The 27,084-nt window shown below is 36.8% G+C and overlaps 2 protein-coding genes across 15 annotated transcripts; both read right to left on the bottom strand.

The window, feature by feature from the left end:
* Nucleotides 1–586: 586 nt before the first annotated feature.
* LOC122405566 (sex-lethal homolog) lies at nucleotides 587–16,737 on the bottom strand. Of its 14 annotated transcripts, none has more exons than XM_043422145.1 (8): nucleotides 15,137–15,173; nucleotides 14,593–14,726; nucleotides 13,848–14,156; nucleotides 12,910–13,195; nucleotides 11,833–12,008; nucleotides 11,453–11,566; nucleotides 10,339–10,499; nucleotides 587–3,230 (listed from the first exon to the last, which is right to left on the bottom strand). In XM_043422145.1, exons 3-8 carry the CDS (start codon nucleotides 13,913–13,915, stop codon nucleotides 2,977–2,979), a joined length of 1,059 nt encoding a protein of 352 aa, XP_043278080.1. In that variant the 5' UTR covers nucleotides 13,916–14,156; nucleotides 14,593–14,726; nucleotides 15,137–15,173; the 3' UTR covers nucleotides 587–2,976. The 14 variants fall into 14 exon arrangements, with proteins under 14 accessions (XP_043278080.1, XP_043289375.1, XP_043286200.1 ...); XM_043433440.1 differs by having other exon boundaries at nucleotides 15,062–15,156; XM_043430265.1 differs by lacking the exon at nucleotides 15,137–15,173 and adding an exon at nucleotides 14,871–15,055.
* Nucleotides 16,738–18,745: 2,008 nt separating this feature from the next.
* On the bottom strand, nucleotides 18,746–23,313 carry LOC122413491 (uncharacterized). The gene is made up of 2 exons (XM_043423874.1): nucleotides 22,201–23,313; nucleotides 18,746–20,113 (listed from the first exon to the last, which is right to left on the bottom strand). Exons 1-2 carry the CDS (start codon nucleotides 22,522–22,524, stop codon nucleotides 19,835–19,837), a joined length of 603 nt encoding a protein of 200 aa, XP_043279809.1. The 5' UTR covers nucleotides 22,525–23,313; the 3' UTR covers nucleotides 18,746–19,834.
* Nucleotides 23,314–27,084: the final 3,771 nt, after the last annotated feature.

Here is a 27,084-nt window from a genome sequence, read left to right as displayed (position 1 = left end):
TGGTTGGAGACCGGTTACGCTGTAGCCCATCATCGGGCCCTTGGCTTTTTTGAAACAGATGCTAGCTGCCCCCTGAAGGGCAACAGCGTGACTCGGTCGAATCGTCGAAGAGTGTTTACGAAAGAAAAGAAACGCACACATCAGGATTAACTTCGACAAGGGTATTTTCTTTTTTCGAAAATGAGTTAAAAGCAATTGTAGACGTATTTGCGTTACAAAAAAATCTATATGTTTAGCTTTGTACAATACTCCATTTCAAAGTGTAATTTGTGTAGATTTTTATGAGAATGGAGCGCAAAACTTTAAAAACTCGTGACACTTTTTATATGTAATTAAATTGTAATTAAATTTATTGTAAAATTGAACTGGAGTAATTGAAAGTTTGAATCTATTCCCAAAAAAGCTTGACTGGTTTTGTGAAGGAGATGGAGATTATCGTCAAAATTAAAAAAAAACCCAAGACGACAATGTTTTTGTACTACACGAGTCTGTTTTGTGAGGAAAAAAAAACAAGAAATATCCATGGAAATGAAATGATATGCAATGTTTGTATAACTGTTTTTGAAATAAAGGAATCTCGTGGTAATTAGTGACGTTGCACAGGGGACGTTGATTTTATTACAATTTTTTGGTACATGCTTGAGTAATCGACTAACCATCGTTATAAATGCGGACAATTGAATTATTTGTCGAATTTCTTCAAGAACGACAGTTTTATTTTTTCTAAGATGCGTAAAACATCGTCTTCAGGCCAATAGCGAAGGGGAGGGAGAGAGAGAGAGAGAGAGAGAGAGAGAGAGAGAGAGAGAGAGAGAGAGAGAGAAGCAAGAGTGAAGAGAAAGAGGGCGAGAAATAAAGGAGGGACGAGGGAAGCAATGTTTGTTCAATATTTACAATATTTCGGACGAGTGCGAGTGGAGCTTCTAATTGGAAATGAGATAAAAATTTTAAATGACAAGCGAGATGCTTGGAATAGGTAAAACAGATTTGATACCATCGAGATGCGTTGAAATATTCATTTTCATCTTTCGTGTACTTTTCTAGCTGTGCGATGTTCCGATCTCAACGAGGGTATCGTCCGCATTTTTCGTTCGATCAACGAAATAACATTGGCAGAACATAATATATTGATGATTATAAATATTAATTCTATTGTTCAATGTCGAATGGTGTCAGATGCCGAGGAACACGCGTAGTACGTAAATCATCGATGGGAATATTTCGAGAAAGTTCTCCATATCATTTTCTTTTGTTATTTTCTCAGCTTTATCCAATGCTGCGTATAAACGCTAAGATTTCTTCAATTATATTTGCTCTTTTTTCTTTGAGTTGCCATGTTAAAAATGCCCCTTTGAAATAATCTATTTGTTCTTTCATATTTGAATGTTACGAGGATTTATTTACGTTCAAATAGGTTTTGTGTTGCGTTCAACCCACTTCATTGTCTCGTGTGTTCAGACTCCCGCGCGCACATCACACGCGATTACCGTAGCAGTGTCTCGTGAGATAATCACTCACACGCTACAAAACTCACTCACTCGAATTGGCTGGGAGCCAATATCACAATTAACATTTTGGTGAACACAATTTTTGCAAATAATCACAAACATCCTTTTTTTTCCATTTCATCTCTTAATTAGTAATTTTTCTTCTCCTCTTTCACACAAAAATTCAGTTCCTTGTTTTTGTTTTCACAAATCTTTATATTTTGTCTCCTTCACAGAAAAATTGAATTCCTACTTTCATATCTCATCAGGGTTTCGGAAAACCTCAGTTCTTTCATCGCCCATCCGCAATGTTTATTTCCTTCATTTGCTCTCTTACTATCATTTTTCCTCTACAAAGGCACAATAAAAAAATTTCATGTCTTCTCGCCTGTTATTCGTAATAACGATTCTGTATTTTATCGAATATGCGCGAATAACATAATTGCGTATATACCAAGAAAGGCGACTCTCGACGGAAAGCTCACGCGTTCAACGACAGTCGCTTTAACTACAATTCACTAAAAAAAAAAAAAAAAAAAAAAAAAAAAAAATATATTTAATTTGTCACCTATACGATAAGTCCGTTACGTCTAACGCAAGAAGAAGAAAGAGACAGAGGAGGACTGATAAAGAAAGATAGAGGAAGGTGGAGGGAGGCGGCCAAGACTTTTTTACGTCGATATATTTACACACTTGCAAACTTAATTGCTGTCAAGCTATTTTGTTCGTTCTTCAATTGCGCTGCCCTCGTATTAATAGTCCGTTTTTTTTTCAACCGAACCGAATATCTTCGATTGTTCATATTTTTTCTATTCCATTCAGGGAATCAATTGTTTTTTTTTTAAATTATATTATTATTTTTTTTTTTAAATTAACGAAAAAGACGGAGATAGTAAAAATGCTGAGACTGAAAATGAAAGAAGATGAATCGATCCGTCGTTAATTTTTCGGTTTTCGCAAAACAAATTTCCTCGAGAATTAAACTTTATAAAAGATGTCGTAAAATCATGACAATAAATTAAAAAAAAAAAAAAAAAAAAAAAAACAAAAAGATAAACTGATTGAACTGAATGATCGGTAAAAGGAATGAAATGCGAAGAAAAAAAATCATGGGGATGAAAGGGTTCGTAGATCGTTTTGAAATAGCATCGAAGCCCGCATAGACCTAGTTCATAGAGGAGTCGAACGAACTTCGACGATGTCGAATTTTCATACGCACAAGATCAAAGACGTCAATAATCGTCGATGAAAATCCTGGGCTTTGATAATTCATGTCTTTCAACCACTTGCCGAAGATGCTCAAGAGTGAAAATTTTTCAGGAAAGAATGGAGAGAGAGAAAAAGAAAGAGTGAAAGTAGAAGATGGTTAAAAGTAAAACACCATAATCATCACAATGCTTCGGGACAATCTTCGGATCCCATTGCCAAGTGTGAGCAGCCGGTGAACTTTTGTTATAATAGTTGAACGATTATCTCAATCGCTTCGAAATCACCAGAAGTGCGATTGTACGTATCCACCGCCCCCTCCCATTCCAATTGGATTGAAACGATGCGGATGGATTTTTTCCATTCTCATTGCACCTGGACCGCCTCCCCCGCCCCCGATAAATCCACCACCGTGATGACCCCCCCGGGTTCCATAGCCGCTCGTTCTTCCTACGAGGGTTGTTCCAGCGGTTCCGGTACTTCCGCTAACGACGACAGCTGACGATCCGCCGGTGCTACCACGTCCTCGACCACCGCCTGAAACACCAAAATTACGTTATTTTTCATATGCCACAATAGAGGATACGAATAAATGTTAAAATAATCATTTCAACGAATCCACGTGAAAAGGGAACATTTCATCAGGTAAATGAAGAAAAACACGAATTTGAGGATTGTACTAATGCCGATACATACAAACGAACAATTGAACGAGTTGATTGAGAGAAAAAAACGAGTACGTGTATGAAGGATTTTGTATGAAATTTATATTCCAAAATGCTCTTTCATTCGAAAGAAATTCCCAGACGTCGTTGGTGCAAGGAAAAGGACGATGCCATATTTTGGAATTTCAGAATCGTGCCGTTTTGTTTTACTGTTCCTAGTAGCGTCGAGGGATTTTTATCTCTACCCCTTCGGATATGTCGAAAGCCTGGGTTCCTAATTCGTATTCCTGATACGTTCTTTTTGTTTTTCAGCAGTAAGATCATTTTTTCCTCAGCGACCCCATTTTCAAGAATTATTACATTTCATTCTTCTAGAATTCTGTAAATTTATCAAATATTCTAACACAATAGCCAATGGGAGTCAATGATCGTTGGATGTGTGTGTGTGTGTGTGTGTGTGTGTGCGTGTGTGCAGAATTGTAGGAAATGTAGAAATGGTCAGATGGGTCTGAGACATCGTTGGTTGTGCGTGCGGAATCGTTGGGCAAGTAAAGCGTTGTGGGAGCAACTTCGATGCTACATAGATACACTCTGTAATTCGGTTTTCGGAAGTATTCCCCCTTTTTTTCGAAATTTCTGTTTTTACTCAATACATTCTCAAGTTTTTTTTCCAATGAATAATAAAAAAAAACTTCATAACAATGCTATTGGTGATTTATTTTTAGTTGTAATATTTACACACGTTGCGAGTTCAATCACGGTGTCCGGATGTATGGAAAACATTCGGAATTTTTTAAACAGGAGCATAATGATCGAAACGACGATAGAACCGGGGAAAATCTAGAGATAAGTGTAGCAAACGCTTTCATAGAATCGAAAAACATAAAATTTTGTGCCGTAATTTCGAACCAAAAGGAAAGTCCGGGCTTCGGGATGATAATAATTTTTCATCTCATACGTTTTTACTGTAGAGCTGAAAATCTTTGAGATTCTGGAAAAATAAAAAAATAAAAAAATTTTTCAATGCCTATAGAAAAAAAAACGTAAAAGCTTGAAACACTCGCAAGAGACTCGTTGGCGGGCTGCTTAACAAATGTACAAGTCATTTTTGGTATGTTGTTTTATTCGCTTTTCCTTTTAATCTTCGCTAGCAAAATCACCTATTTATATCAAAGAACAAATACGTAGAGTTTCGAGGAGTAGGTAAACGCGTCTACCGTGTTTTGGCGATCTTCCATCAAGCGGAAAAATAATGCTTATCGTTTACAAAGCCGCCAAGTTTTGTTAAGTAGAGCAAAACGAGAGACATCATCAATTTTCGTAGTACAACACATTGCAATATTTCGTACGACAATTTCTTACTGCGATAATATTTTGCATACATACACGCATCGGCAGACACACAAATATATACACAAACATAGAAATATATTGTGCAATTTGAGTTTTTCGCTGTTTTCATTGAAGTTCCATAGTTCCATGTTGAGCAAACGAGAGATATTTCACTACGTTACTTGTGAGTGATTCACGAGGAAAGAGACCAAAATCATGGCTACGGCTTGTTTTATCGTTACACGTCATTTCGTATGGCACTCGATTGATATTTCATCTTCTAGTGTGTACGCGCGTGTCTTTACACATGTCGAATCAACAATATATAATTATCCAAACAAATGGTTTTTAAATAATGAATATTGACTTGCTCGGAGTATGACGCAGTCAGAGAATTATATACGCAGAATATATTTTCCTCAAGTTTGCAACGTTGGAGTTGAACGAAATTAACGAAAATAACATTTGTAATTGACCAATTTCTTTATTTCCCGAATCATTGGTGTAGACTGAAATAGTACGAATTGTAAATTAGGCAGGTAACAGAATTGGAAAATTACTGGAATTGTTGGAGTTTTTTTAGATCACTTCGTTGGACTCCAACGCTGCAAACTTCAGCGTCGTAAGATTTCGTCGATCGTAGTTCTATATAACTTTCGATATAATTAATAATATGAATTTATATATAAATCTCGAGTATAGATACGCTGCATGTCTTGACTTGCCTCGTTAAACTTTATCATTTCCATAATTGACGTCAAAACGCTGCCGCGCCTCTACATGCACGCTCAGAAATATCGAGCCTTCGCCGAATGAGGGTTTTTAAAGAACTCTCCGAGACGCGCATATTTACTGAATTTCAGACCAAGATAAATTGGAGAAAATTTGGTGCGCTTGCTATGGAAATCCACAAGACTTTTTAAGTTGGCATTTTCACGTGTGAATTCGATCTGCTGGATTTTGGAAATCGAGAAAAAAAAACGTTTTGCAGTTCGAACGTTGCGAACTTCAATGATATTTTTCTTATTCTGATCACACCGGCTGACGAATCGTTTGATAGATTTCATTGTTGCTTTATTCCAACCGTTGCTTCTTATGCACGATTTTTTCTTCGTTAGCTTCATTTTTTTCGTAATTCTTACGGTTTCGCTTATCCTTATCACAGCCATTAGTAGCACTATTTAGTTTGTTTTTCGTATCCATCAAGAGCCTCCGCTCTACGCCTCACACGCCATTTGACACTTCGATCTATGCGGGAATGTTTTTTTTTCCAAGTCCATAAGATCGCATTTTATGTTTACCTTCGCTCCAAAAGGCTGCTAAACAACGAATTTACAGAAATTCATTAATTTATGATTTTTAATAAGAAAACAATTTTCAAATGTCACTCGTCGTTGATCGATCGTCGTCACTTTTCTTACACTTCAACACTCTGGATCGTCGCCTTTCATCCAGTTCAACGGATTCGAGCATTGCAATTTCGTGAAATGGGTCAACACTTGATAAAAAAATAAAAATCATCACGTTCCACAATTTCAAGATAATGAAAATCAAATGTTGTTTCGTTTTTATTCACCTACTGCACAGAAATACTTAGACTTCGTAGTGAATTCAAATGCATTTTGTAGATGTATTCGTCGGAGAAAAAAACATAATTATGAAGAGCCAGGGGAGGAAAGAAGTTTTTTTCAAACGTTGACCACGAAAGTTGCTATTCAGGAAAATACCGAACCCAAGCACACTCGCAATACAATATTCCCAACAGATGTTAACGTTGAATCGACGTTTTCTTCGTTGCTTTGTGCAAATATATTTTTTTCTTAATGCAATATACCACAATCAGCAGAACCCCCTTTTCTGTATTGTTTTCTTATTAAAGATTTTCGTTAAAGGTGTTACAATTGTTTTTTTCGTTTACAGTTGTTTGTTGTGGAGCATTCAAGTTTCACATTCGACCAGAAGAAATTTAAAAGTATAGCGAGACTATTTGTGCTGCGTAAAACATGGACAGCAACAAGAGTAGTAGAGAAGATAAAAATGCAAGTGTAAAGTTTGAAGGAAAAAATCGTTTGAGCCAGCGGGTCGAAGCTCGTTCCTCGCAAGCTCGAAACGTTGGTAGGTTGTTTTTCGCATTTTCAAAGGCCAGATAAAGGTTTTCTTTACTTTCTCCATAATTTCTAGTTCCTAAACTTCGTGATTTCAAGTGAGAACGTTCTTTTTGCAATTCGAGCTATTCGATATAGGAGGAAATTTACTTTTAACGACGAGAAATCCCATTGCTATCCAATGGAATGAGGAATGCGACTCTTTTTTCGAAGCAGTATCTCTCATGATTCTTCATTTCCTATACTCGATTCGTTATTACCGGAAATCTGAGAATTCTCGATTGAAATTTTGTACAATATGAGTTGGTACTATTGCAGACTGAAGATGAGATTATTCAATGGAGTTTCGGCACCGGCGAACCCGGGATTAAGACGGCTAGGTCGGTCTTGAAACCGAAACTCTATCAAATGATTTGTTCAATATGTACCAATAAATATTTCATATATCGACTTTCGTGTACAAACTGCGAAATACCAAGCACGATTTGATTGTGATTTTTTTTCTTCCTCTTCCTCTCTCTCTCTCTCTCTCTCTCTCTCTCTCTTCTTAGATATTTTTCTCTAAGCTTCTCTAAGATAAAGATTGTAATATTTACCGGCAATGTTACAGTATTCGTCGAGAGTAAGCAATTATTATTACAAACGGTTAAGTTTTCAAGCCTAGTTATGATAATTATGATACTGTAGATTTTTTTTCCTCGTCGCATAGAGACACTCTCCTTCGTCGAGTTTGGTAAGCAATGAAATAGAAATGGAAAGTTAAAATATATAATAAATTCGAGTATTTTCAACTTTTTTTGCTTTCTTTTTCTTTCTATTATAAAAAGACAACTTTTTCTGTTACTGTGGCGGCACAAATTGGAGCCATGCATTTCGAAGTTGTCAAACGTTTCAGAAAAAGGAGAAAAAAACAAAAAAAACTCAACGAAAACGAAAAGGAAACAATTGAGATAAGAAAATTAGAGAAGCTCAACATACGTAATTAGCAATCGTCAGCCAGATCTGTTGACAATAATACGCATGGCAAACCTAAACGGTTACATGATGGAGTAATAATGAAAAAAAAGAAGAAAATTTTGATGCCCAACAGGTCGATATTATGAGAGAAAAATCTACAATCCTTGAACTATCATCACTGTGGTGCCTTAATGGGGGAAAAAAAGAAAATTCACGAACATGTCGAGCAATGGCGTTTGATATATGGGACTATTGGTAAACGGAAAATGATATGTTGGATGAGGAATGCAACAAATCAGTGGAAATATTCTCGAGTTCCTTTTTACAAAAAAAATATATATATATATTTCGTGAAATAATTACACGATGCAGTACAAAAAGTTACTCAACGATAAGCAACGTCACATACTACTCATAATAAAGATTCTGTTTCATGTGTTTTTTTTTTTTTTAGTTTCCCCGTTCGTTCCAACAATAAAAAATAATCGTGTGTATGTGTGTGATGGTATTGTGTTGAAAACGCTTGTAATCGTCTCGATGTAACTTAACGGAAAATAAGGTCTCATATGTCTCTATGAATGTGCACGCATATGGAAATTATATGCAGACATGTATATAAATATAAATTCATATGGTTGTTTGTTACAATGAAAAGTCGATAGCTGCAGCGTTGCTGGGGATCACGAGATCTATAGAATGAGACCCGTGGAGAAAAATGTACAAATAACGAGAAAGGGAGAGAGAGGAGCGGGAGGAAGAAACAGAGAGAGAGAGAGAGAGAGAGAAACGAATGGTCAACACTGAGAGAACAATGAATTATGGGGCTGCTGATTGTTCGTACAAATGAGGATTCTCTAAAGTGCACTCTCTTCCTCTTCCCTTTTCTCTCCCTCCCCCCACTGCTGAGAGACGTATCATTTTGCTTTATGTATTATTTCGTTTTGTTCCTTTGCGCTTTTCGATGACGATCTTTCTTTATATATTTTTTTTTATTCTGTCCTCGCGAGTGTGTGACGAATATTTGGGATGAGTGATTTCGCCAATGTTCCATTGGTGTTTCTGCGAGTATGTTGCTGTCTCGGCAATCACCATCATCATCATCATCATCATCATCATCACGACATACAAAATACACTTCGGGAATGTTGAGACGATGTCCATTTGTGAGAGATTTTGCTGCTGCTTCCCTGAGCTCGATTTTGCTTCCGATAAGTACGGTGTGTGCGTGTGCCAATGTGGGTGTAAATGTGTGTGCGTACGCGCGCGCGGGCGCGCAAGTGTTGATGTGACGAATAAATATATTGCGGGTGAAAAGATAAATGAATGTGTGCGCGTGTTCAAATGGAGGAGGAGGAGGAGAGAGAGAGAGAGAGAGAGAGAGAGAGAGAGAGAGAGAGAGAGAGAGAGAGAGAGAGAGAGAGGGAAACAGAATTCCGTGTTTGAAAGTTCGAGTGGGTTTACACCTGTTGTGGCGTTTGGTAAGAAAGCGCGCACACATCGCGCTCATTTCACCCCCATTTTCAGTAATAATTTATATGTAGAGCAGTAGCCGTGCGCGCAATTCTCAAATACGTGAGCCGATCAAAATGAAAACAATAACGGGGGAAAAGAAAGAAAATTCTAATATATCTATCGATAGATATATGTCGATACGTGTCTACATAAAAATAAAAATAAATCAAATTCGTGCCGCATCACGCAGCTGTTTCGACTTTCCCCGCGCAATTTCGCTTTTTCGTTAGGTTCTTTCTCTTTTTCTTTCTTTTTCTTTCAAACATTGCGATTTAGTGCAAATAGCTGTTGGTATCCGACTTAGAGGCGAACCGGCTTATCTGGTAAAACAGGTACGACATTAGAACAAACACGAAAATCGATTATTCAGTGCAATATTTATTCTTCATTTGCTGCACCAAGATAACGGAAAATGAAAAGACAAAGGAAAATATAATATTAAAACAAGAGAACCAGTACCGTTAAATACAATAGGAACCAGCTAACTTTGAGTCACCTCCTCAACTACATACCAAGAACCGACAATTTACCGAACAGAACAGAAAATTATTAAATGGAGTTGAAGGAAAAAAAAAAGAAAAAGAATCACAAGTCACGACTAACACCATTTTTTCGTTCTTTATCTATCTACAGTGTGAATGGGTACGAGTCTTCTACGAAAGTTATTTATGTATGACAAAGGAAAAAAGAAAAGAAAAAAAAAATAATGGAATAAAGTAAGGGACTAAACGATAAACGCAACACTCACTGATGGATGTGCGGGTGAACTGAAAATAATTAGTAAACTAAAGTGGCGTAAATCGAATGACGCTATTAATGAATAAATATTGAAAACTTGAATTCCCAATTATGCTCTAGCACTAGTGACGATTACACGAAACAAGAAAAAAACGAAAAAAAAGAAAACAAAACAAAAAAAATAAATAAACGTCTCCAATAGTCAACACAAAAATATTGATACTTGAATGAAATAATGCTCGCAAAGTTTATCAAATGATGCAACATTTTTGTGATTATTGGTGAATTTGTTTTTGAAAAATAAAAAGACAAGGGGAAGAATTCAATAATACTTACCACGGCTCTGATTGTATCCAGCTTGCCAGCCAGCGTAGTACGCCGCCTTCTGTTTACCGTGCTCTTCGGCAATTTTCACGCAAAGAGGTTCCGATCCACCATCGGGTATCGTCCCGTGTAGATGATTTATTGCCTCCTGAGCCTCTTCGCGCTTGTCGAATCTGTCGGCACAGGGCATGAACAAAAAAAACAAAAAAAAAACCTTAAATTCGAACCCTACACACAAAGAAAGCGCATTAATTTCGTGGGGATAAGCGTAACGTCCGCGTAGGGAGAGAGGGAATAGGCTCGCAGAGATTCGGAGGCCACGGAGACATTGTTTCGTCAAAATAAAACGCCACCCCGGGAAATAATGATTTCGAAAAAAAAAAAAAAAAAATTAACGCAAGAGATAAAAATGTAAAGTAACACGAGGACGGTAAAAATTTTTTTTTATCACCACTGCATGAAACAAATTATTGTCGAACGAAAGAATTGTGAAGTTTGATTTTAATGTTGGTTGTTAGAAAAAAAAAGGCAGAGTTAAAGAGAAGAAAAAATGTATGATTTGAATCTCTTAACCGTTAAAAGAGGAAAAAAGAAGAAGAGCGAGCGGGCGGGGGGGGGGGGGGGGAGGAGGATTACAAGGGATCGGTGACTTGGCTGGCCGAGTTTTCGAAGCAAAGTGGGCCACTTATAGAAGAGGCGCAAAATGAAATTGTGCAAGTGAGGGTTCCGCGGGCCAGGTAGCTCGAGCAGAAATATACTCTGGCACGGAACAGCTCTCGTATATGTATATATTCAAGTCTGTGTGTGTATTCGCATATGAAGAAACGAAAGAGAAAACGAGCGAGGAAGAGATATACACCGTGAAAATTGCATAATGTTGCTTTCAATCACGACTTTCAAACAGCTGTTCATTAATTTTGAATTTCATCCAAATTCTAAACTGGTATTCGAAAGGAAGACAGACAAGCCGGGAGGAATGGGGAATATGGCAAGAACTTTTATAACATTCGGTCTAAAAAAAAGAAAAGAAAAAAAAATGAGTACGGTCTATTGGAAAATAACGACAAACGAATATTAAATAAGAAAAATAATATTTAGTGTAGAAATGAAAAGAATGTCAACTCACCTGACGAAAGCCACGCCGCGGGGTAAGCCGGTGAGTTTATCTTTGAGAATATTCTTCTGTACTATTCGTCCGTACATTTTGAAGATGTCCTCAATCTGGGCCTCGGTAATGTTCCTGAAAAGGAGTGTGAGACGGTAATTTAATCAATTCTTCTTCTGACAATGCAATATTGTTTTCATGAGCGAAAACAAAAAAATAAAATTTAAAAAAAAAATAGAAATAAAAAAAAAAAGAATCGTGATGGAGAATGGAAAAAGTCGCGACAACTCAAGGCACCGTACGAAAAGGCAAAGACAAGATTTGAAAAAAAATTATAAAGAAAAAAAAATTAAAAAAAAAAAAAGTGCGAATCATTGCGAGGTCCAAAGGCAATGTTATACCTTGGGAGATTCGTGACGTAGAGATTAGTTTCTTTGATTTCCTCCCCAGAAGGACGTGCGAACGACACTTTTAATCGCTTGTTCTGTACTTGAAGACCGTTCAGGGTGTTTATGGCTGTAGCCGCATCGTCGGCTTTGGCATAGTTCACAAAGCCAAATCCGTAACTATAGCCAGTCTATGTTGGAACAATGAATAAATAAAAAAAGAATAGACATTATTACACGTGGCGCAAAAGAAGGGATGACCGAATCAATTTGTTGCATGTTTTTTTTTTTTTTTTACTAATTCTTTCCCTCGCACACGCGTATCCTCGTAATAACATTCTTTCAATATTAATCGCACGTGCGTATCCCCCCAACCCCCGCCCTGTTCACGTTGTTTTATTCATCAATTTCGCCATGCAGGGAACTACGCTTCCGATCAAATCGCAGTATAGATCGAGATTTAAGAAAAAAAAAAAATCATGTCGATGCTTGCGTTCTTGGACTGCAACGAATTTTCCTTTGAATTTTCGGCCACATTTCTCGTTGGCTTGTTCATAATACAGAGATGCGTTTGCCTATTTATTGCTACTAAGTTTCTACAGCCAAGTTATTACTATGAGAATCGTAAGTGGTAGAAAGAAATACTTGTGGACAACCGATCCCTACGAGCGGTCATAAATTTTTGTGCACCTTTGCGCTGATTCGCATAAATCTTTTGGTTCCAAAGGACGCTCTTCAGATTATTCTAGCCAACGAGTCGGAAATCTATTCATGTTGTAATACATGAAAACTTTAATCGCACAGTTTTTATCCCGCTCCAATGACAAAGACTATTTCAAAATGCAGCATTGGAACGGAACCAAAAACTCTCCTCACTGTTAGTTTTATATACATTTCAAATAATTTCACCTTTTTTCTTTCAACATAAAGGTTTCTAGTCAATTTTCAAAAAGATGACTAACACGGCAGTACGAAGCTGCGAGCAAATCCAGAATAATGATCAACGTCAGGAAAACTTTTTTTGCGCTCAAACGAAGCAAGCATCGACATGATGAAATAGAGATAGAACGGAAGAACGTTCAGACTGCTTACTTTGTAGTCTTTCATGACCCTGCAGGACTCTACAGGTCCGATAGTAACGAACATACTGTAGAGTTCTTTCTCAGTCATGCTCTGGGGCAAATAATTGATGATGAGATTGGTTCTCGAATCATCCCTCATTTGAGGATGTTGCTGCTCGTGCTGATCCGTCATTTTGCAGAATCTAGCAAAATCACGTCCTGCGCCTGGGTTGGAATTTTGATTGGTCGGTAGGCCTCCCTGAGCCGTGAGATCTGTTGACGGTATTTGCTGATACTCTTGCGGCTGAATGCTCCAACTGAGGCGTGTCGATGTCAAAGTTTAACACCATCCGCCGCATTAACAAAAACAAGCAAAAATGAAAACAAAATTATTACTGTATCTTCGTTGAACAACACTCATTCTTGCTTGTTTTCCTTTGTACACTACATATTTGTGCTTTTTTCAGCAGAGTGGGGCAGCTTTGTTTCTCAAGGATTCACAATGTTTTTTGGAGTTTGCAGCGAGCAAACAAAATTAAAAGAAAAAATGTTATGAGGGTGGAAATTTTTCTCTAATGCAAATAACTCGAGTGCGCGGGAGGTATGTGATGGCATTCGTGGGTTAAAAACAAACAAAAAATGAGAGTACGATGAAAAATTGCAGAAGAGTAGTATGAGATTCAACGCACGAAATCAAGAAGAAAATAAAACCATAAAAACTAGATTAAAAAAACTCTTCACTAAATTTATTCATTTCTTTAAGGTTAAACACAATCGTAGGCTAGTTCCGAGTTAGAGAGCGCGAGAAACGCTTTTGCATGTAGACGCAAACTCTCTCGTAGAGCGTCCTCCCCTCCCCCTTTTGCCCCGTGATATTCGTTGCACATCGCGACTAGCAAGAACTTTTAGGCAAAAAGTCAATGAAAGAAAATTTGAAAATGAATAAAAGCAAAAAAAATAATCATTCACCTCAGTGTGTTATCGTAAGCCGCGTAATCTTGCGAGTAATCCCCGAATTGTTCGCCGTAGCTGTACATCGAGCACACGAATGTTTACGATACTTTTCCCGAGCTGTGTGCTGTAGAGCAAGAGGGACGCGGTTGAAAAGACGGAGTGAGTGAGAATGCCTGCCTGCCTGCCTGCTCCGTGTATATCTGTTTACGTGCGTAAGTGGTGCGTGCGTGTGTATGTGAGCGAGCAGTCAGCGTCGTTTAGCTGTGTGCGTTACTTTGTTGCGGGACGCGCTTCTGCAGGAGAGCTTTCGCCAACTTCGACAGTCTAACGCATCGACAGAGCGAGAGAATTCATGTGATGAAAAAATATACGAAAAAAAAAGAAAAAAGTTTGTTCTCATAGAGGTAAAAAACAAAAGAATATGTGATAAAAATAAAAGAATAAATTTGTCGGTATAGCAAGCACTTGTTTCGCCTTTTTTGTTTTGGTGACGAAAGACCCGGGAAAACGTTGCTCGCGAAGTCGTGAATCGACCAAGCTGTCAGACGAGACTGCGGAGTGGGGATAGAAGCCTCGCGGAAACACCAATACGTATATATGCAATACACGCAGTCAAATGCATGCACATATACATATGCACATCTCAATAGATCGCTTTATATATCTTATTCACCGAGAAGGGAGGGAGGAAGCACAATATCGCAGTGCGCGAGTAAGATAGACCGATGCATGTTAATGCAGTGCCAACAGGAAGACCTACCTTGAAAGCTTATTACAAAAGCGAGAACCCGATATGGGGGAAAACGATCGCGAATGAGGGGTTAAAGTATCGGTCGAGAGAGGGCTAACCGGCAATAAAGGCGGGAGTCACTCGTTTTTCAACGCACGCACACACTGCTGAAACGATTTAAACAAATTCTTATAAAAATATTTCGTTTTTTGAACGTCACGCGAGCACTCGCGTCACGCGGATGCAGTTAGTGTGCAACGAAAATTATATAAGATCATTGCAACGCAGTTTTAACACGTGGAACGTACATGATTCTATTATTTTGATGCAATATGTTTTGATTATTTTCAACAGTCAAGAGCCTTCGAATTGACACTTAAACGGGGGTATATTTATATAAGTCACTCTTGGAGCTAAATATCTTCATACGCACACACACACACACACACACACACACACACACATACGCACACTCATATAGCTATTTATGCATACACACATAGATATACATGTACATAGGTACGAGTGACAAGGTTTCTGGCGGTTTAAACGCACGAACGCGCACAATACTAACGAGCTACGATACGACGATCTTGACTGTACGAGCGCGGTCAGCGGACTGCAGAGCCCAGCCCTGACCTGCCTCGCGTGAGACGCGTCGGCGCTCTCTCCCCCTTCTTCCTACCGCTTCCCTCTCCAACCGCTCGCTGCTCGCACTACCCCTACTGACCCGCCCTACCAAGCTAGTGTTGTACCTCTCTCCGAATATTGCGGGTAACGCGGATCGGCCCGGAGCTTTCAGTTTCCTTGCACCCATAAATTGTTGATGCTCACGTTGTTGGGGGTTACGCGGAACACTTCGAACTCAATCGCGCACCCTTTCATCATTATGTCCCTCCGTTTGTTATTGGTTATGGTGATGTTTTTATTTATCATATTATTTCTTGAGTTTTTCTTCCGTTAACTCCCTATTTGATATATTACTCGAAATTATAACATTGAAAGATTGGAAAATACATTTTCAAGATAATGCTTTTTTGACGAATACAGTTACGTGTTCGAAAACACTGATGTGTCAAAATAAAAAAATAATTTTTAATAGTTTATTATGTTGATTGATCTTCGTACGAATACCTTATATTGTCTTCATCCCAGGAAGATGCAGCAAACATCGCAGATCAAAATATTGCAATATTCCCACACGGAATCCACTGTCATTCACAATTTTGAATAGTTATGAATTTTTTACAGTGATACTTTTTATTGTTGATTTATATAGAAAAAGTTAGCGCATTTTATTCAGTATTAATCTCGAATAATTATGATCATTCATTTTCAGAGTGTAGTGTGTGTGTATTCACTTATACAAATAAGTAGCTTGAATTTCTTACGAATAAAAAAATTTCATTTATCGGTAAAATAACGAATGTTTTGGATATTCACGAAAAATGAAACACATCGGCACTCATGATTTTTTCGTGAAAACAACCGCAAAGCATACAAATTGCTATAGAATTCTCATAAAAATCTGGTACTTTTGTTATTCCGCCCGTAAATGTGGTGATTTTTTCAGTTGACTCCAACCCCGCGCTTCTGCGGGCCTCTCGAGAGTGCATCTGGGGAAGGTCTGTGTGGCTTGAATGACGGGGGATGCGAGTACCGGGTCACTGGACATGCGCAAATCTCTCGTATGATGTACCGGTTTATATATTTATGTATTTGGAGCAAATATGGTATAACGAGAGTTTCGTGTATTTTATTTTCTCCATCAGCAAATTACATTTTGTAAATAATTTCAATATTTCATGCTGCAAAGTAGGAAAATTTATTCTTCACTGTCTTCTGCTTGAATTTTTTTTTACAATCGACTTTTTCCGCATTATTACCAATTCGTGATTCATGATTGATGAAAATTATAGTACGAAAGTATTTTTTTTTACAAAAAAAGTAATGACCGACGTACCTCGTTTGAAAATTCATTCCACCTTTGAGATTCGATCCCGGGGTGTGAAAATCCATTTCACCGTTTTCACAAGCATCATTATTTTCGAATTGACGAACCCGACGCACAAATTTTGCCGCAATGCGCGATTTTTTCGCACGTTCCGGGCTTTCGGTTCCTTCACCTTGATAGGCTGCCCTTTCGTTTGCTCTCTTCCTCTCTCATCCCTTTGTGTACAACGCTCAAGAATCTGGTGCAACGCGATGGCGCATTTCGGTACCAATTTCACGACTGCGCCCTACCGATTTACTGCATTTCGTGTTATTCTACTGGGATTTAGTTTCAGCATTCCAAAACTCCAAGTTCTTTGTGTTACAATTTCTTGCAAACATTGAAACATTATTGCTCGAAACCGCATTTCAAGAATTAAGGGGGGGGGGGCGTAGGTCCTACCTTAAAACGTCAAAAAAGTTCGATTGTTTTTGGGAATTTTTTTCGTATAGAAATAACCCACCGTAGCGAACTTTTCGGTATATTTTCACGGATATTTTAAGAGTACAAAAACATTTTTTTAATGTGAAAAATACTAATTTGTACATGGGTTATGCTGTAAGTCTGATTGTCGGACATTCCCAGCTGCGTACAATGTGGAGATCGTAATTATTGTCTGCAACGAAAATTCCAAATTTATTTTCCATTTTCATATATTTTTCTTCCATATGAACTTATAAAAACCCGAAAAAATTGCAAAATTCTGTATTTTTAGCGAGTTTGAAAAAAAAAAACGATTCTGAAGAAGAATATCACTTCAACGTGCTGTGAATATAGAATTTCGCAATTTTTTCGGCTTTTTATAGGTTCCTATGGAAGAAAAAGTATATATAAAAATGGAAAAAAAAATTGGAATTTTCGTTGCAAACAGTAATTAAGGATATATTGCACAGGCGATACAATGTTGCCATGCTAAACCATGCTAAAAACATAAAAAAATTCAAAATGATCAGAATTTTATAAAATTTGGTGAACATATTCTTTAGTGCCAAATTTGACAATACAAATTTTTTAAGATTTTTCTTCTGTACAGTTATCGAGTAATTGATCACTAAAGTTCACGTGTATAAGCATAGCGTTTCCATATATATAGGTATACATTCCAGGCATAAGAAATCTGCTTTAATGCGTAATTACTCGATAACTAAACAGAAGAAAATTTTGAAAAAATTTGTGTTTTCGCACTTGATGTTGAAGAACATTATCACCAAATTTCATCAATTTCTAATTATTTCGACTTTTGTATCATTCACCCTTAAGTTGCGTCAATAAAAATCTATTCGAGAAACACTTTACTTTGAAGGAGAGTCAGAAAATCACAGAATTATTTTCACTCGAATTCGTCCGCGATTCAACAAGGTAAATGGGTGAATATTCGCTCTATCCAAGATTACACGATGATATTTTTTGTCGGCAAAAATGAATGCGTATTGCATAGATTTGCAAAATTTGAACGCTAGTTACCATGTAGTTTAGCAGCGAATTAATTATCGAATATTGACTTTTCTCTGACATTCATCACTCCAGCACACGAAAGTCGTACACGTGAAAAGTTATTGAATTTTTTTTTTAGTTATATCCAAAATTTCGCAAAAAAAAAATCGATGGTTGAATTTCATGGACATTCAAGAATGCATATATATATATACGTATTTTAGTTTTTGAACCTTACCGTTGAAAATCGGCTGAAATATGAAAAAATATCTGATGAGAAATCATTCGGATTACACGGCAAATGGATTGGTAAGGTTTGGCAACGCTGCACTCAATATATGCTTACATGTGACGTCAGTTCGACCTTTTGGTCATATTTTCTCGTTCGTTTGCTTCGCCACGTTTTTTTTTATCAGTTTTTACAAAACTGACCATTTTTATCCCGATAAACTCTTTTATCGTTCATTTTTTCATTTTCCCCCAGTACAATACTACTTTGAACAATAAACTCACTTCATGACCTATAAAATTTGTAAACAAAACTGACAGCGTGACGTCAACAGGAGCAGCAGCGGTTGCGCCGTGCTAGTCAAGCTTTTCAAACGTTTTTTTATCATAAAATTGTGTAAAAATGTTGGTTCTCTTTTGAAATATTCGAAAAATATAATTGGTGCGAGATCACGTAGCAAACAAACCCATCTACCTTGTCGCTCGAAAGGATATTATTCTTTTAAAATAAGTAAGAAAAACACGTGATTATTTTAAGTCCATTTATCTTTGCGGCTTGTGCATTGAAAGCACGCATTTTTTGCGCCGAGTTGTATGCCATTTTATTTCGTTTATCCGATTATATTGGATTACATGTGGAAAAAATATATGTTTAGTCATGTACTGGCGATGATGCGAAGATATTTATAGAAGTTTCATAGAAAAGTAAAAAATCTACAGTGGCCGGTGAATAAATCGTTGATCTTCGTAAATAATCTAAGTTATATATCGAGTGATTTGTCTCAAATATATGTACGATTCTCGCTTAAAAACGAAAAATTCGTCCTACGTTCGTGGATTTTGTTAAATAATTTCAAGTATAAAAACCTAACGTACAATGGTAAAGAATATAAATAATACATATTAGTCTCATAGCTCCATTTTCTCGTCGGCGAAGCGTTGGCGGCTTTTCGATTGAAGATCGTGACACTTACGTTACTAGAAAACTATTTTATTCCATCTCAATTTTCAAACTCACGAACATTCGATTTAAATTTTAATTAAAAGTTCAGACATTGTTCAATCCTGATAAACTTTGGCTTAAGACTATAACGTAAAAACGTTATTAAAAAACTGTTTTTGTACGAGTGTTTTACAAAGTGGTTCGAACCATGAAATATTCTTTAACGAACCGGTCATTTTGTTTTCAGAGTACAAGAATTAATTTTTACGTGAAAATCTGATTTTTTTCGTTTGTGTTTTGCAGTCGGAGTCAAGTCTCCGGCATTTTTTAGTCGCTTCATTTGTAAAACCGGACGTTTCTCGATACGAAGACTTTCCGAGCGTGGCAATGAATCTCCAGGGAAGCCTATATAAAATCATTCCACAAAAAGGCCAAAATGATCTCAATTTGAGTAGAATGATTGTTAGTTATTTCTTGAGTTCTCGATTGAAAAAAAATGTTCCTTTCGAACAGGCGCGAAAGTCCGATGGAATAACATGGTTGACTATGAATGCAAACGTAAAAAGGTGCTTAACGTATGTGTGTTGTATAATCAATGGATATGTGAATATAAATAAAATGGAGCTTTGGAAAGAAGCTCATGATTATGCGGAATTGTCGGATATAGTGCTCGTTCATCTCAAGGCAGCAAATCCGCGGGCGTTAACGAAACGAAACGGCCGAGATGTTCGACGTCCTTCGACCTTGGAATCGGCGGAAATTGGCGTCTTATCGTTTTCCTTGCCCCATGCTCGTCTCGGTGATTCAATGCCAAACGGACTGTAAAGCTTCGTTGGCGTTCTACCGAGTAAACAACGAGATCTCGTCTGAGGAGTTTGACCCTTGCATGCGCTGTTACCCGGCGATTGCTGCTCGTCCAGGATCTGACGTCTGCGAGTCGATGTCCTAAATTTCTGAAAAAAAAAAATAAAAAAATTTAAAAAAATAATAAATGGAGAACGAACATTAATTTATTTATTATTCATTTCTGTTTTGCTAATAATTGATTTTTGATCCGTGCAATATTTTGCGATCATGCGTAACTTGTAACTCAAAAAAGCATCTGAACTTTTTTTCTTTTTTTATGATCAAAGAAACGATTACAATTTATTCTCGCAATTATTGAAATTATGTATAACTTATTTGTTGGGATTGTTAAATTTTGAATGTAATGAGAACGGTTCGAATACTTTCGTAGCAAAATGGTCAAGCAAAATGTGGCAACAACCATTTTCTATTTATATGCGCGTGCATATCTATATTTTAAGGGGGGATGGACGGAAATAACTCACCATACCGAACTTTTCGATATAGTTTTGAGGATATTTAAAAAGTATGAAAACATTTTTTTAATGTGAGAAATACTAATTTGTACATGGTTTATGCTGCAAGTCTGATTGTCGGAGATTCCCAGCTGCGTACAATGTGAAGATCGTAATTATTGTCTGCAACGAAAATTCCAAATTTATTTTCCATTTTCATATATTTTTCTTCCATATGAACCTACAAAAAGCCGAAAAAATTGCAAAATTATGTATTTACAGAACGTTGATCTTCTTTTTTTTTTAGAAGCGTTTTTTCAAACTCGCTAAAAATATAGAATTTCGCAATTTTTCGGGTTTTTATAGGTTCATATGAAAGAAAAATATATGAAAATGGAAAAAAAATTGGGAATTTTTGCAGCCGACAATAATTACGAACTCCACATTGTACACATTTCATATTAAAAAAATGTTTTTGTACTCTTGAAATGTCCTTGAAACTATACCGAAAAGTTCGCTGTGGTGAGTTATTTCCGTCTATAATAAAAACATTCCCGAAAACAATCGATTTTTTGACTTTCTAAAGCAGGACTCCCCCTTAAAATAGCTGGCTCATGGTGTTGTCAAACCTTCCACTATTAATGTCGTTATTATTCGTTACTTGATATCTAAAAACATTCTATTTTCTTATTCTCGTTTTTGACTCTTTAAAGTTGGGAGGATCTTATTTCATTAAATTCAAATCGTTGCACAGGAAGTGTGCCTGCCATGAGAGCCTATTTAAAAGGCTTCGAAAAATGTGATTTTCGTTAATAATTGTTTTCTCGACAACTAGACGGTAGATCCTATAATAATTCCGGGAATAGATGCGCGGTGTATATTACTATATAGCATATTTCCAAATGTCAACTCTTAAAGTTGGAATTCTTCGATTTCCATTAGATTCGCGTGAACTTCCTTAAAATATCTTTGTTTTTCGGGCATTTATGCTTAATCAGTGCTACGTGGATTCTCGATATTATTTTTGAACCACTCGAAAATATCGATAGGATTTTACAATGTCTCTGTTCGCGACAAAAACTAAATGATGTCGTGCGATTAATAAAAAATTAATGAGAAATTTATTTCAAACAATAAAAGATTACTCTGAATGTGAGAGTAGAGAAACAATTGATGCATTTGTGTAACAGCATGAAATAATAAAAATTTTCGAGTCACCGTTTCTGTGAGTGAAAAAGCTTAGACGTGTTATGAAAAATTGACCGTTAATTAGACAAATCTTTATCGTGTGCACGAATGAATTCTATGTATTTCAATTGGTGTAAAAATGAAAACCGTAATGAAAAAATAGGGAAGGTTATAATAGAATCGCCTTATTTGCAAATGGAAAAAAATACTACAGAATTTTAGCGTAATCGCGTGTTAAAAAAGAACGAATGATTCTGTCGCGTGAAAACGTACTCTCGAATTTTCAATACACGGACTGTTTCGTGAGTAGAAAAAAATTTAATTATTATCCTACCGGTAGGAAAACTGATTTGGTGTCGTGATACTTGAAAATTTGATAGAATTTTAGAACAGCATTTTTCGTGAGGAAGTAATTAAAAAATAAAATAATTTAAAAAGAAAGAAAAAAACGAGTCTGTAATTTTCCAGAAAAAAGAGTAGCATTAATTGTTTACTTCCCTTACATGAAACATAATGAATGAATGAAATAAAATAATATCACATTAATGAACCTGAGATATCGTTCCAATGGTGGTTCTAACGGACGATATTGTTTTCGACAATTTTTCAGCCCCGGTACGAAGAACCCTTCGAGAATCGGCGGAAACATTGCCCAGGCTGAGATTGCTCCAGCCCTTTTCAGTGCAACAATCCTTTTCGACTTTAGATTTCTTATTGTCCCTCGTTGTAGAAATGTCACTTTTATCTTTCTCAAAACGATCTTGTAGTCGTTGTCGAAGATTTCGAGTATTCCGGGTGTTCATTCTCGGAGAGTTTCGATCACCGAGAGGTTCACGATGAAACGTAAAAGAGACGCTGCGAGTGTCGGGTCTCATTGTCACAAATGTTTTTACCCGATTGATTTTTTTATAACACTTTTTATTTCGACGTTGAAATTATAACGTTGTTCTCTTCTATTCTCCACGCTCGATAAATCGTTGTTTGAATAATTTTTACAGAATTTCCAGACTAATGCGACGTCGTTTGATGAGAAAAACAATATGTGGAGTGATATATAAAAAGTAATGAAAATTAGGTATTCAAACGCGTCCGGATGTTTCGAGTAGTCGTAATGCTTTGGCGTGTAACGACCGTTACGTTCTTTACAGATACAGAACGCTGAATTCGGCTGAATGTTTCACCTCCAACTCAACCAGGCTTTTTTTTCACCCCCCACCACTACACAAGATCGTACTTATGTCACTCTCAACGGTTTTGCGTGGATCGAACTTTTCAACGGCGAGCGCCGCTGTAACTCACAAACAAAAAATCTATTCGTTAAAGAATGAACGACGCACTTTTTTTCTTGGAGTACTGAAATCTCACTGATGGTTTTCAATAATTTCGTACCGGGAATGAAGAATTTCTTGTGGTACTGTCAGAATTATGACATTAGTTTCGCATCTCTCTACTGCAGGACTCTTCCTGTCCTGTCAGTTGTTCCTCATGCCGACAAAGCTGCAGGTGCAAGCTTCGCGCATCTTTCTCGCGCGCCCTCCAATGAGATGAAACAATTCTAGGGATTTTCGTATCTCGTGCACTCAACATCTGATTGGCTATCTCTAGAAGGGCTAGGGAACCAGTCACTAGTTTTCTTTCGCCGAGCAGTAAGCGCGCACCGCAAAACGGAATAGCCATGTAAGAGATGCATTGCCAGTCATTTTAAGTATTTTTTAATAAATGCAACTTTTTTGTTGATCGTTTCGGTTATTTCGGAAGAGAGGGAACGTCTTTTTGTCGCTTGCATGGCTCGATCAGTACAGTCCGTTACTGCAATCATAAGCAATCGATAAAGAGCTCTACCACCGCGCTACGGCAGGCCATGCAATGCAGTTGAAGTTGTTGGACAGTGGCGCCATCGTTGGTACATCAGGAGAGATTTTTGACTATTCAATCCAAGATTCCTGACTCGGTAGAATTATTTCAGATAATTCCGTTTTGAGCGATTAAAGATAAAATCATTTCAAAGTTTCGTTATTTATCGTATTAAGGGGTCACCCCGCGTGGCAGTCGGATTTTTTGGGGTTTTTTTCGCCATTTTTTTGCGGCGATGAGGAAAAAAAACGTAGACTTTCGAAATTTGAAGGGTTTATTTATTAGTATTTAAACTCTATGATAGAATTTTTTAACTCTGATATCTCGGGGAGATTCTATGTGAGATGAAAAAATCAATTAAGGAGCATTTGGTAAATGTAAAGCAGTGGCTATCGCCTGAACGTAAATCATTCGGGAATGTTAAAAATTAAAGAACTTCGCGTTTTAAAACACAAAAATTTAAATTTTTTAAAATCTTTTGAAAAAAAAGTCCTAAACTTTGTTGAAAACGATCGCAGATGAAACGGTTCATTCTTTAAACGTTGAAGGTTTCAGAAAAATATTTTTTTTTCGTATCTAGTTTCACGTAAAAAACGACTTTCAAATGGTGATCGCGGGGATCAGTTGCGCGAGTGCGAGAGAATTGATGAGAATTCGATGTTGGATCACAAAAAATAAAAAATCGTTTTTTATCTTACTAACTCAGGCGCGCGCTGTTCTAGCCGGTTTTTTTAGAGAAATATATCATGTTTGTCAAATTGTTAAAAAATAAAAATTCAACCGTACTTACACCAGGTGATTTTGATAAGAATGCTCGCGTATTTTCAATCAATAAACGCTGCTTCTAATGTATTTTCATTATCCTTTAATGAAGCTTCTGACGAAGCAATTTAAATAAATTAAGTCATTGAGGCTGTATATCGGCAAGGTTTTCTGCAGTTTCCCTTCGCTCTCGGCAAATGCGATACAGTGGGGAGTACGTCGGCTGCAGCCGCAATGGGAGGGGAAAAAGTGGAATAGGGGCAATTTTTTCTAATAAAAATAAATTGATTGCGTCATTGATTGCATCCAACTGCTTGTACGGTACTATGCATTAATGGCTGGTCCAGCTCGAATATTCACATCGTCCATCGAGCTGACCAGGCATTAATGCATAGTACCGTACAACAAATAAGCTCTGGAATGGAATGTAATTATGATTGTATGAGGGAACCATTAGAAACAATTTCATAATGAATACATACCATGAAAATTAGAACTCATATGTGGTTGTTTTAATATTGTAAAGCCATTTTATTCCTTTTAGCTATACTTTTCTTATCTACTTGTAAGTGTAGGAGAATCAAAGGAAATGAATATTTGCAAATCATGGTGATTTTAATGCTGATGAGCCTTCACTTGTGACATTCATTGTAGTATTGATATATTATTCAAATATTCTGTAGGCAAGTAGGCATCACCGCATCATCGTCTGAAAAATGAATTCCACGCCGAAAAAATAATAAAAATAATATTAATAAGAACGTTACTGAAAACTTTGGTTTCGAAATTACCTAAAAGCTTACATCTGAAATAATATTTTCACTGAGAATAAAAAAAAAGAGTCTGTAATTGCTCTTTGACTACGGGGATCCTGTTCCATCAATTTCTTAAATAATTTAATGTGATATCGGCCAGCCAAATTCAATTTCGCAAAATTTTTCTCTTTGAGTCGTATTCGAAGTTAAGGAGGGTGGCTACACTCGTCAAAATGATAAGAAATTGATCAAATTTGGTGATAATGTTCTTCAACATCAAGTGCGAAGACACAATTTTTTTCAAAATTTTCTTCTGCTTAGTTATCGAGTAATTACGGATTAAAGCAGATTTCTTATGCCCGGAATGTATACCTATATATATGGAAACGCTATGCTTATACACTTGAACTTTAGTGATCAATTACTCGATAACTGTACAGAAGAAAAATCTTAAAAAATTTGTATTGTCAAATTTGGCCCTAAAGAATATGTTCACCAAATTTTATTAAATTCTTATCATTTTGAAATTTTTAATGTATTTAACATGGTTTAGCATGGCAACATTGTATCGTCGGTAGCCACCCTCCTTAATGGAAACAAGCTCCTCTCACTTTAAATTTTTTCCGAACTTGCACGTTTGTTTCTAAGCTGGAATCGTGATCAGGGAGGCTGTGGTTGTTTGCATATATGGCATTTCGAAGCATAAAAATTATAATCCGACGAGAAATATTATATGTTAGCTTCTCATTACAGCCGTCACTAGTATATACGTGATCATCATAAGTCAAAAGCTGTATATAAATAATGGCATATTCAGACGTATTAGAGGCCAATCAGAATACCAATGAAACGACAACAATAAAACTCGGAAAATTCGACACTGCGCTTACGAATTTTTTTAGTTAGGACTATAACAATTGGTGGATAAAATTTCAACTATTCGCATTGAGAATACGGCTCAATCGAACGTATCGAATATTCGGATGGTAATGCCGCATCATCATCATCGTCGCTATTAAGAGTACCAATATTGTTATGATTGTTATTCTCATGAAAGTTGGAAACTAACTGCACGTTTGAACCATCGAACCAGTGAGAATACGAACTTATAATTTTCTTTTTACGTATACTATCCAACGAAATTGATAAAGTTTTCAACAAACTCGAGTGTTTACCGATGAAGTAGTGAAAGTCCGTACTCCTATCAACGTATTAGTGCGGATTTTAGTATATAACTTGTTAAACGAGGCACCGGAATCGACACACCCTGCTGCAGGCTCCTACGCGCATTTCGTTCAGAATCATCGACGACAGGACGGACCACGGACGTCCTTTGAATTTCCAGTGCAATGAGAGCAGATGAAAGGAGCAGGATGCACATCCGCCAGTCTCGAGCTCTGTTTAATATTTTATTCTTCGTAACAGTGATAGTAAACAAGGTACAATCGCTTGATTTATGATAACAAGAATAATAAAACTTGGCTGATGTTTTCGATTATGAAAGCTAAATTAATTAATAATATTAACAAGTTTATAAGTTTATTTCTATTAATAAGTTCATTTCCATGATTTTTTGTACGTAAAGTTTTGTATTATTGAGATCTCAAACGTGACCCTTAAAAATGGATCGGCCCATTTCTTCAGCGTCCTGCCCCCTCGAACGAACGGTGCGTGGAAAAATTTCCTTTATTTTTCATATTTCAGGAGAGGTTGGATGTTTGATGACTCTTGGATACTTGGCAACGAGCAGCTATACCGCGTCTTTTCATATATGTTATTCTTAGAACAAAACAAATTGATTGTTAGGTTTATTGGAACTGTAGTGTGAGAATTCTTTTAACGAGAGTACTCGAAACGAGCACTTCGAACCACCGACCCGCTTAGCTCCGCTTGACTTTTTCTTTCCCCCTTAATCCATCTTTCCTTTTTTACTCGCAATTCAATTAACACGTGTATTACGTTCACGAATAATGATGTGGGCAGTCTAACGAAGGAGATTACGCTCAATGCCAATGCCATGATTATCCTTGATTTCTGTTTCATCACATGCGCGCGTATCTCGCT

Source organism: Venturia canescens, chromosome 1 (assembly GCF_019457755.1).
Source record: "Venturia canescens isolate UGA chromosome 1, ASM1945775v1, whole genome shotgun sequence".
Classification (NCBI taxonomy): domain Eukaryota; kingdom Metazoa; phylum Arthropoda; class Insecta; order Hymenoptera; family Ichneumonidae; genus Venturia; species Venturia canescens.
The sequence above is the reverse complement of the archived record's forward strand: the minus strand, read 5'-3'. Positions and strand labels throughout refer to the sequence as shown.